General features: G+C 33.2%; 1 protein-coding gene across 1 annotated transcript in view; it reads right to left on the bottom strand.

Moving 5' to 3' along the window:
- The window catches only part of LOC123560042 (uncharacterized), a 65,397-nt gene that overhangs the window by 41,049 nt on the left and 11,642 nt on the right, over positions 1 to 12,706 (bottom strand). The window contains exons 5-10 of the mRNA XM_045352290.2: positions 8,478 to 8,711; positions 7,115 to 7,321; positions 4,823 to 4,940; positions 2,965 to 3,140; positions 2,463 to 2,696; positions 1,986 to 2,099 (exon numbers count right to left, since the gene is read on the bottom strand). Coding sequence (XP_045208225.2) covers positions 1,986 to 2,099; positions 2,463 to 2,696; positions 2,965 to 3,140; positions 4,823 to 4,940; positions 7,115 to 7,321; positions 8,478 to 8,711 — 1,083 coding nt within the window. The remainder of the gene's footprint in view (positions 1 to 1,985; positions 2,100 to 2,462; positions 2,697 to 2,964; positions 3,141 to 4,822; positions 4,941 to 7,114; positions 7,322 to 8,477; positions 8,712 to 12,706) is intronic.

Raw genomic sequence — 12,706 nt, 5'->3', positions numbered from 1 at the left:
CTATATTTATATTTCGAGAGGTGAACATTTTTCATTCATCCTCTCAGGAATGCAATATTTATTTTATTATACCGAAAGCTTATAAGGGTCAAAGCATTTACTGGAAAATCAACATAATAATTTATTCAACATTAAAAAGTAATTACTAACCAAATAATGAAGACAGAATTTCTAAATGAAACATATAAGTGTGAGCACTCATTTTCTTAGTTAGATCATTTCCAAACTTATTGTTGTAGGCCTAGTTTCGATTCAATATTTGATGAAAAATTGTTTTCGAAATATTTTGCACGTAGCATAAAAAAGAAAATAATCAATGCGAAAGTATCAATCTCTCAACGGGTGATATGAAAAAATAATATCACATGCGCAGAAAAACAAAACAACGCTGTTGCGCATGTGATATGAAATTATAGATCATATCATCTGCGCAGAAATTGAAAATAACGATTTTGCGCATGTGATATAAAATCACTGGGGAATATGATATAATATTCAAGTTAAACTAATGTGAAATTTGCATTGGACATTTATGTGAGGTATAATAAACAGTATTACAACAGTCAGTAACTTTTAATAACATCGGGGTCATATTTTTTGGACTATATGCTAGTAACATTCAACACACACTCTAAGTCAAAGGAGTGAAACAAGTGTTCCGGAATTATTCAGTATAATATTCCTTATTGTTCCTTATGTTCCTTATAGCGGTCGGATTTTCTATCTAGAAGTAAGAAGGCACGTACACATTTTACTTGATAACAAAAACACTAAATATTAACACCCTTAGGTGCGAAATGTTTAAGAAATAATATATCACATCCAGTGATTTGTCGTTGAATAAATCATTGTTTGGAGTTCAGATGCGAAGGAATTATATCACGAGGGCGCAGCCCGAGTGATATAATAATACGCATCTGAACGACAAACAATGATTTATTCAAGAGCAAATCACTAAATGAGATATATTATTTCGATTCTAACACGTTACCAAGGATTTTAAAGTACATCCTTGACGACATTCATTAAACATTTGCCCGTTTTCAATCGGTTTCTTTTCCAGCGCGCCGCTATGCCGTTTGACGCCATGACGTAATAATTGTGACGTCAGAACAGTGATTTGTTGTATAATAATTCACTGTTTTTTGCCTTCTTTGTTTAATAGGAAAATGAATCGGATCGTGTTAGAATAATCTATTTTCAACATTTGATTCAACACATGATACTTTAAAAATAAATGTTATCCTTAACTTATATAGGCCCAAATCACGATTTATAATGCCAAAATCAGTGGTTAAGAGCACGTGCAGTATGTTCTAAATGTAACCAGACAGAACAGATTAACATTCACGACAAAGGAAAACCAGTCTTGTTTCCTATCAAGTATGGATAATCTGGATAGTGCTTGGTACACGAGCAGAACAGTGTAGGCCTACTGTTTTATTCCTTTAACAGAAAATAGAAGATTATTCTAAAATTTTAGAACACAGTTAGGAGTAGTCGAAAGGAATATGGCCCAGGACTATACCGAACATTCACCCTAATCCTCTCAACGAATATGCCCGTGACATTGTTTGAAAAAAATCATTTTGAATCCTACAAGAACGGGATTTTGCAACAAAATAATAATTAGAAAAGAAAACATTTATTTGGGTTTTCTAATCTGCTTTAACTGCGCCTTAACACATTACCTCAAAATTATAATTTTATATAATTTTGATATTGCATCCTGAATTTCATTTGTGATTGCATAGTTGTTTTATGTAGAAACAATTTGAGCCGCACCATGACAAAACCAACATAATGCGTTTGCGCAGTCTGGTCAGGATCCAAGCTGTTCGCTTTCTTCAAAGCCTATTGCAATTAGAAAAACCGTTATCGAACAGCATGGATCCTCACCAGATTGTGTGGATGCGCAGGCTGGTCTGGATCCATGCTGGTCGCAAAGCCACTATGTTGGTTTTCTCATGGCGCGGCTCATTTACCTTTGAATAGGCATGTCTCTTTTTCGTCCTTGTCTTTAAAAAAGTAGTCCCCGTTCATCCTTACTCCAGCAGAGAAGAGCTCGCTACATGTCTCCAAATACACACTTTTACGAGCTAATAAAAACAAATGACAAAGTCTTTAAGACCTTTTGGGAGTAGAGAAAGCAGGTGATTAAATTTTCTATCTTGACGCAAATGCCAAGCCATGGTTGACATTAAAACCGCAATATTTAATCTGAATTATGTTGATACTTCGTTGCTTGAAAATATTTTCTTCTCAATTAATATAATATCAAACCAATATACTTTTGTCATACATAATGTTAAACATCATTGTGGAAATCATTATTGAAAAAAAATAAATTCATTTATTTGGTAGAGTGGTTTTTGATTCTCTGAAAATAGGTTCACCCTGGAAAGATATTTGCTCTCTGTACAGGATTTGTTTAACAGTTGTTATACTGAATTTAAACTTACCAAGATCATAAATTTGAGTAGTGTTATAGAATGTTTTATTTTGACATTTGTTGGTATCAGTCTCTACGGCAGATATACTAGTTGTGTTTAAGCAGTAGCAATCATGCATTTGTTGCAAAGCCGCATGAGAAAAGCCCTTGCCACGACATCTTTCTCTACAAGTGAGATCTACATCTTCGGTAACAAACTCTGGTCCATCGGTTGCTGCCAGGTTTACGGAGTGATAGCACCCATCTAGTATAAACGAATAAAATGAACCATACAAGATGTACAATTATATATGTAGTGTAAAACTGACATATACATTCAAGATATTTCAAACAGTTGTATGACTCGTATATCATAGATAATATAAGAACAGCCGTTGTCACTTTCATTTAATGAATTTCTTGGATGTAGTTATTTCATTTACATGTAATATGTCTTTCGGCATTTTATGACATATTTATGTAAAAATTCGTTTTCTCATAAACAGGTTCGTTGTTTAAAACTCGAGTCTTACCCAATGTTGCGTAAACTGCAACTTGTCCTGCTGATCCCCCGCAAAATACATGTTGATAGGGTTTAGAAACATCATAGCCTGGACACAACAAATTGCATTGAGAATTACCGTCTGTAACATTACCTTCCAGTAGTTCATTGCCACACGAACATGTGTCGTTATGCAAAGCTGCAAATCTTTAATAAAATCCATATAAGGTTTAGGAGTATATCATCAAAACACAGAAATATTTGATAAACGAACAACATCTTTACCAATATCTTACCTGACCATTACATATTCTGCCGTACTGTCCCGTACGACAGATACTTAAAATATACTGAAAACGTTGTCCCCCTTTGATAATGAATGCCATTTGTAAAGAAATAAAAATAAACAGTTCCTGAAAACTGTGTTCCACCTAGTTATGTGTTGACACTTGTTTCGTATAGTAATAAACATGTTTTACATGCTGTTCATTTTTCATGTGAAACAAGTATACAAATATTGCATAAGAACGAAAGGGATTAAAACCGAAGAAAACTTACGTAATTCATCTCCCTACTAATAAATAAAAATAGAATATTTACATCTGTGGCGGGTAAATAATTTACTAAATTAAAGAATGAGAGATTTTCAATGATAATTTGATTAAATAGATAATAAACAAGAAGAAAAAGATAAGATGTAGGGTGTTTGATTGTGATCTCAAAAGGATAGGCCTAGGAAATAAAATAAGAAAACTTATCATTGATATTTGTCACTGACATACAACCGTGAACAAGGAGACAGGTCTGGTTAAAGGTATTGTATAATTCAATAGTTCAAAAAAAGCCGCACCATGAGAAAACCAACATAGTGCATTTGCCAAAAGCATGGATCCATACTAGCCTGCGCATCCGTGCAGTCTGTTCAGGATTCATCTTGTCCGCGCGGATACGCAGGCTTGCCTGGATCCATGCTGATCACTAATGGTTTCTCTAATTGCAATAGGCTTTGAAAGCAGATGCACTATGTTGGTTTTCTCATGGTGCGGGTCAAATCTTAAGCAGATGTATCAAAAAGAGCTCAAGAGAGAAAGATATGCGTTTATAGAAGCTATAACTCTGAAACTCAGTACCAGTTACGCTTTTGATAAAATATACCTAAAGAAAACGTTTGCTGCGATCAAATAACATGAAATATATACTGATCAAGTGAATTATATCTCGTTCGAAGTTGTGTTAGAAGAACTGGGGAGCGTCGATCTCCATGATAGAAGTGTTCAGGCGTTTTAGATTTGTCGGCATTTAAAGATCATATAATTGACAAGCTAATTCACTTCACGAAGGGTTGGGGAAGAAAATAGTTCTAAATGTTCTTCATGTTTAAAGTAAATGCTAAGTAATGAATTTTAAGCGGTCTTCTGTTTTATAAGAAGCAAATATCATTATGACATGTATTAATGAAAAATATTATACAAAGGTAGTAAAATGTATTTTGGCGCCCTTTTAGAATTTCTTGGACATATTTGGCTTGAACTTATTTACATATAACCATATCTATGTCAGCTTATCGTTTCAGTGAAATCTTAAAACAATTTGAAAAAAAGTGATATTTAATACTTGGAATGAAAAATCGCTGGACATTTTAGAGAACCGTTTACAATTTGTGTAACATTCACTGTTCAAAGACCTGATCATGATAAATTGAAATGCGCTCGAAGGCAATAAATAAAACATTTATTGAAGTAATGCATGTCTTTCCTGAACGTAATTGTAAAATAAATATTTCATTTTGATTCACCATGCATGGAAGTTAATTGCCATACAGTGCTTACTGATATTAAATAATGGCTCAAAATATCTTAAGTTATGATTTATGTATCTCTTCAATTTACCTTTTATGATCATCCTTGCAATGGTCTATACAAAAATTAACACCGTTATTAATAACTTTCGTCTCTGATAACGATACCATGCTTCCATTATTACGACAGCCAATGTACTTCCGCAGTTCTAAAAGAAGAGAGATAAACAACTTAATAAATAACAATAGCTATAAAAATGAATTTCATTCCTGAAGCATACAATAGACTCATAAATGCTCACGTACTGTGGGCTACTTCTTTGAGTTAGTAATATGTAGTATGTAGTTGATTTGTTTGGTGAGTTATATGTCAACTGACAGAACTGTTTATTATCAAGATAATTGTTTAAAAATATGAGAGGTTGCTTAGATATACATCTTAGTTTATGTGTATTTGTAAAATCACCTATTTTTCATACCGCCATTGATATTACTATTTAAATGTTATATGATTATATGTTATATGTGAATTCATGGGTTTGTAACCTTTTGCTAATAAACTATCTATCTATCTATCTATCTATCTATCAATGGTTTTATATAACAGACATTCGGTTATTTTAGCAATCACATGTTTTGCCAAAAACTTCCCCAACATTCCGTTTAATCTTAACTAATGTCTGCTCTATATTTCGGGACAACCACTTATCGTGGTCTCCCAAACCATTTACAGGCTTTTAAGCACGCCAACTTTACAAACGCTGAAAAACATATCAAAGTAGTGGAACTGTTACTGCAATCGTTTATTTCCGTGCGAATGCGTTTTCTTGCATTCTTCGCAATATAATGTTGTTCATACGAGCAACTGGCTTTAACGTTCCAGAGAATGCCGAAACCGTGCACAGAGAACACCTCTGGAGGTTTCTGATTGTCGTTATGGATCCACTAACTTAAGATGACAATTCAATGAAAAGAGTATTTACGGCAGGCCGGCGGATATTTTGTTGAGGTTTATGTAGTGGTTTGTAATCGAAGTTTCAGGTGGAAATGGACGAGTTTCTATATTGTATCATTTTGTTGTATGGAAACAGCAATTGATTATTTATATTTTTTTGATAATTGTTACCTACTGGTCCGTCGACAAAGTATTTGTATTTCAAACAAAGGTGTTGTGTTCCAGTGTTCCAACCCCCGCAACCGCCCCCCCCCCCCCCCCCCCACCACCAACACACACCCATCCCTCCCTCCTCATCCCCTAAATGTGTGTTTTATACTTTGTAATATCTGCAAAATCGTTGCTTTTTATCACTTTCATACAATTAAGACATATCTTTCTAGATGCTGCTTGAAAAACAAATATATTGATATTTTCTTCAAGTTTAATGTTATTTCAAGATAGCTGTAAACTAAAAGCTTTAAAAGTCTATACAATCAACCCCTGCAAAAGTGAATGTAATTTACAACAGTGCTATATATCAAATGAAAATATATTCATGGTAAGGCGTAAAAAAATGTTTGTTTCCGATTTTCCGACCTTACCTAACTTTTTGGCCCGACCCTAATTGTTTTTATGGCCTTGGAGAACATATCAACTTTTTAAACAAAAAATTGCAAAATTTCACTTTATATGCTTAAAACATGGCCAGTGATGTCAAAATTCAACTTACTAATGTTCTAAAGGCATAATCCCATTATTTGTATTCATTTTTGACACAAACACAATTTCCGAAAAGTCTCACCCAACAGTAAGGTGATTTCTAACATCTCTGACCATATTTAAACCATAAAAAGTTAAAGGCCATAAGAACTTTTAGGGTCCGGCCAAAAAATTACGGTAGGGATACTGGAAACAAACATTATTTTACGCCTTATAGATGATATTATATAACAAAACTATTACTTAGCGTAACACATAGAAATAGCTGAATGGATTTATATAACTACGCTTGTCCGATTATGACCTAGAATCAATAAAGCAAGTTTCATCATTACTTGTATTTTAATACAATATAAAAATATGTATTGAAGATATTTTGACGTGCGTAACATACGTGCAATCAATGATTGCGATAAAAGGCGCATCCAAAAGCAACCACTTGTAACTTATATTTGCATAAAACAAATTACATTACAAATACACATTTGAAGGAATAACTAATTTAGGTATTTACATATCATTTTGTCAATACTTGCCGCCAATTAATGTCCCGTTTGTAGCACCGCACTTTGCGAAATTACACAAAAAACAGATAACTTTAATGCAGTGAGTTAGGGACGATTAACCGTATGATCATTAAAACAGATGCATTTACTGAGAGTAAAAGATCGGGGATAGTTTCAATGATATAACATTACATTATGAATATTAATTCAGGAGACCTACTTGTACACTTCAGGGTGTCAAGATCTGTCCTTTGTCCGAACGTACTGCTCCACTGTGCTGAACTGTTACATGTGGCAGTCAGGTGGAATGTGTTAGTTGAGAATCCATAGCCTGACAAACACTGGTACACCGTGGTGGCATTAAAAGTTGTGTTGCTGTTTACCATTACAGACATTGCTAGAGTTGGTGGCGTGTCGCAGGATATTACTTTGATATGAAAATATGATGAAATAAGATTATTATTTTTTTTTTAAATATGTTTTGGCGCATGCTGTACCACTGGTTCCCTGTTTTCGATTTGGAAAGGTTTAAAGACTGCCGTTTGCTATCATAAGACGATCTATGACATCTTAATTAAACATGACATCGAATTAAAAACTGATGTCTACTTCTACAGATTATTTAAAAACTATCATTTTCAAACCTTTAAACCTTTAATTCAAAAGGAAAATGCTTGAGATGACAACAATAATTATACTCGCAATATTCTTAGATTTGTTACAATTGTTATGAGGTACCCATCAACGCTAGCTATATGCTCATGCCACTAAACGGAAAATATATACATTGTACAAAAGAAATGCACTTAATTTTGCTATCTATTTTACATTTTTGATTTAGATTGATATAAGATTTTTTAGCCTACAAACCTACATTCGATTGTTATAACTTCTCATTATGAAACAATTATTTTTTTAATTCGGAAATTAGGAACAATTCGCCGTCTAATATTTTCATTTTAGCCATTTCGAGAAAGTTTCCAAGTCGAATACTTTGGCCATATTTGCTCCATTTAGAAAGAAAGAAACAATCAGTGAATCTTTACAATTATACATCGGATAATATAAAACTAGCATAAATTATTGAAAGTTTCCTGAGAACGCATCCACGACCACCAAATCCAGCTCAATGCACGGAGAAATATGAAATGAGCCGCACCATGAGAAAACCAACATAGTGTGTTTGCGACCAGCATAGATCCAGACCAGCCTGAGCATCTGCGCAGTCTGGTCAGGATCCATGCTGTGCGCTTTCAAAGCCTATTGCAGTTAGAGAAACCGTTAGCGAACAGCATGGATCCTGACCAGACTGTGCGGATGCGCAGGCTGGTCTGGATTCATCCTGGTCGCAAACGCACTATGTTGGTTTTCTCATGGTGCGGCTCATAATTGCATTGTTATGATTGTTACTATCATTGTGTCCTTGGATAAGCACATTATCAATATTGCTACTTTCCAAGGTAAAATATGATTATACCTGTTGATAAACATTTTGACATTGAATTATCAATTACTTATATCCATACTTCTGTTCTCAAATACACAAGGAAGCATGTATTTTACATATTAACGTAAATACAAACATTCACAGTTTCCAGCTTTTGTCCATTTCCCATATGTTGAATTGTCATCCTCTTCACAATAGATAACTTTCTGTACAGTAACTCTATCTGTTTCTTCTGTAAGGTCAACATTGAATGCATAACCTTCTGCACATTCAACAGTTACGTTGTCCCCAAAATAGTAGTGATCGCTGTCCTGGTCAGTAACTACCATATTTTGTCCAGTTACGGTCTCTATATCAGCACACTCTTTCTCTAAAATACAATTCAATAGTTATTCGTTCTTTCACATATATATATTATTGACATATGGCAGCCTCGCACACATACATTAAATAATTTATTATACGGAAAATAGCTAATTTCTGGTGTTATTCGAATGAAACATTTCATATTTAATGTCTTGCCGTGTGAAGTATAAATCTTGTTTCTTAGATTTAACGAATACTTAATTTTGCAATTATCCTTAAAATTATAAGATGTAAAACTTTAAAAATTTACCCAGTTTTGTGGCTACTTCATCATATACTTTTATTCCATGAGTGAACAGATCTCATTTTTTAAAATCAGTCTTATATGTTTATCGCTTAAAGAAAAAATGCGGTTTTGTTTGTTTTGGGTTTAACGCCGTTTTTCAACAGTATTTCAGTCATGTAACGGCGGGCAGTTAACCTAACCAGTGTTCCTGGATTCTGTACCAGTACAAACCTGTTCTCCGCAAGTAACTGCCAACTTCCCCATACGAATCAGAGGTGGAGGACTAATGATTTCAGACACAATGTCGTTTATCAAATAGTCACGGAGAACATACGTCCCGCCCGAGGATCGAACTCACGACCCGCGATCCGTAGACCAACGCTCTACCTACTGAGCTAAGCGTGGAAAAATGTGGTAGTTACTAAACTAAAATGTACTGCATTGCGAACACTAGGTACATGTGCACTTGTTTAAGTTAGTAAAAGAAAAGTAGTTACACTACCTAGTTTACTGTTCATCGGAACACTAAGACCATTACTACATTAACTATTTACGCTTTTTAACTTTTAGTTTATAAGTCAGTAAACAATGGTTAAATAGTAATTATACCGCATCTCAAAATACTGTAACACCGAATATATAAATTTCAGCAGCTGAACACAAACAAAACGTTTCAAATTTTATCATATCATAACATAATTTTCTCTCCCTATATTTAGTACTTAATTTGTAATAGATGAATTTTAATGATGTTGAAAAATCTTACTTAAATGCATATGCCTTGATAAAGAATTTCAGTAGTCCACGCATTACATAGTGGTTAATAAATTTTATGAAGAAGAATCATTGCAAATGTTTCGTATTCTTACGACATTAATCAGTAATCAGTTTATACGTTCAACTACATACTATTATCTTTTTATTGCAATATTAGTGATTAATACTTTTACTCGTTTAATTAATTTATTTATATTACTTTTAAAACTGGGCGTAAAACGAACAGAAACTTATGATTGATTGCACTATTTGATTTATTGAAATATCAATAAGTTAATGAAATGGTATCGTAATTTTCAATACTTGACAATTGAATATTTTTAGATATTGTCAAAATATACAAAGAGTTACGTTAGAAAAAAGTGAACATACGTAATAGACACAAAATGACAGAGCAACGGGACTGTACCTGTAAGTATTATCTGGTGTTGAGTTATACATTCAATATTATTAGATTTGTGTTTTTCAAGAATTCATACTAACAATGTCTTGAATATTAAAGGCATCGGTAAAGCCAATACTCATATTGAGAATGTCCTTCAATAAACCGCTTTATACTTCTTCCTTTTGTCAGGAACCATTAGGAATACAAGTCTATACATTGGATCAATTTATGATTTATATCAATGTGTTTGATAAAAAGCATCGGATTTTTCAAATACTGGGTCAAAATTAATATTACAGTATATTTATGATTGTGTCCATAATTGAAATATACACCCTGTGGTTCACTAATTGCATCAGTTTGTTCCTAACTTGTAAGAATCATTCCACTACCCGTATAACTGGACCTTGTATTGTCTAAAAGTCCATTCGCATGGTCATAAAAAAAAACATTTAGTCATTCATAAATAACATTTATGACTAAGTGACGAGTAATTGAAAACAAGGATACTATAGCCATAGATATTGATTGAATAAAACCCTAAGAATCATTAGGTCAAGCAGAGGTCCCATGATGGAATGTTTTACATTAGTTTGTTTTCAAAGGCATTCAAGCAGACAAAGAAAATTATTGACAAACCTTTACACGTGAATGGAAGACAAGTTATACCCATCGTTGTTTGATAATTAATCTATGTACCTCGCGAGAGACTTAATATTAAACAAGAGCTGTTTCTAAAAAACAACATATGCCCCCTGTGATGGCTTGTCGGTCGCATGTGGATATCTAATTTTGTACATTGTGACAGACCTTTGATCAAATGACCTCAACAAACAATAGGATTCATATTCTGACAACAGACACATATGCTATGAAGACTGATAGCCAAAGCGTTCTTTGATTATTGAGCGGACAGTTTACAGTCTCAAACTTACTGTAATCTTGACTTTTGAACTACTGACACCAAAACAATAGGTGTATTCTACTCACGACAGACAGTTACCTAATGCAATATGACGACTGTAGACCAAAGCGTTCTTTAATTATAGAGCGGGAATCGTTTTCAGTCTCAATGTCACAATGACCTTCACCTTTGAAATACTGGCCCATCCATTCCCAGCAGGTCATGAGACAAAGCATTCCCTACTTATATTCTCTGAAGCAAACACACCACAGAAACCACAACTTTTAATCCCCATCCTTTGCCAAGGTTAAAAGATAATAAATATGAAACGTAACATAAGGTGCAGCTATTTAGTCACAAGTACAGTCATATTGTTTAAAAAGGAAACAAACGAATCATATAGTTAACGAAAACAATTCGATACCCGCAAAAGGTATATCAAAGCTGCTGAGTGGACTTTAGAACAGTCTATCGTAATGTATCAGTTCCATTGAAAGAAAAATGAGTAGCAGTGCAATGTTGTATACCAAACAGATGTCTTGATGTCATTTTCTTTTCGAATACAATATAAAAATTGCTAGATTTTGCCGAACCATTTAGAAGTTCTCTTTTGACATACCTGTCACGTAAGTGCCTTTAGATTAATTAAAAAAGACTCACACATAAAATCTAGTAACTATTTATGAATCTTATGATTACGACAAATTTATTGCGACTGTATTTATTACGTTCTTAACTTGAATTCACGCTCTACAAAATTATATAAATAAAAATAATACCATTAACTAGTTAATAATCATGCAACCACTTCTGACTCGAAATATTTATCAAAGGTGATACATTTTCATGTTTTATAATTAAGAGTTTTGTTTTCTAATTGACACCTTCAGGGTAAGATCTGCAAATTACATGTCTGTTGTGTAATATTAAATTTTCTATTGAAATAATTAGGATATCAGTTCTTAAACTGGAAAAAAAGAACATTTTACTAAAACGTTTTGAAGTGTAAATTTTCATACAACTTCCCTTTTATATGAAATATGTTTGAAATCATAGCAAAGGCTGCCTATGAAATTCAATGTTTCTCTTTCAAAACTAAATCTGCAATAACAGACATTGCAACTTTGTTATCAAGTGTTTTAAATTTAAATAAATACAGCTGTAGAAAATATCAATTGAAAAGCAATGCGGTATTACGATAATCTTTTGAAACAACTGAAAAAGGGCACTTTAATCTTCGATCTTTCGAACTTGAACGCTGAAATTAAAACTATTTTTATTGATAAATGTCAAGTGTGATTCATTTTGCTGGGAAATATCAACACGTAGCATACGAATGCAAGATACATGATACATATAATCAAGAGTACCGTACTAAGGCTTATTATAATATTTTTTCATGGATCTTCTGTTTTGCATGTTGGCTTTCTATTAATGTTTGTCATTCTGTTAAGATCACATAGTATTCAGTCAATGTTAAAACCAATAATATTTTTTTAAAGTTCAATGAGATTTCTGTAACTTGTCGAAAACTGTTGAAATTTTATCTAAAATATGACTTGCTTTATTAGAAATTGTGCCCATATTTTATCACATAAGATTTTTCACATGGTAATAAAAATTGATGAACAGAGAGAGATGTAAATCCAGAAAGGCGCAATAGTATCTAAAAGAGTCTCCTAGCTATTTCCCTAGCTTGTCCGCAGT

Source organism: Mercenaria mercenaria, chromosome 10 (assembly GCF_021730395.1).
Source record: "Mercenaria mercenaria strain notata chromosome 10, MADL_Memer_1, whole genome shotgun sequence".
Taxonomy (NCBI): domain Eukaryota; kingdom Metazoa; phylum Mollusca; class Bivalvia; order Venerida; family Veneridae; genus Mercenaria; species Mercenaria mercenaria.
The sequence above is the reverse complement of the archived record's forward strand: the minus strand, read 5'-3'. Positions and strand labels throughout refer to the sequence as shown.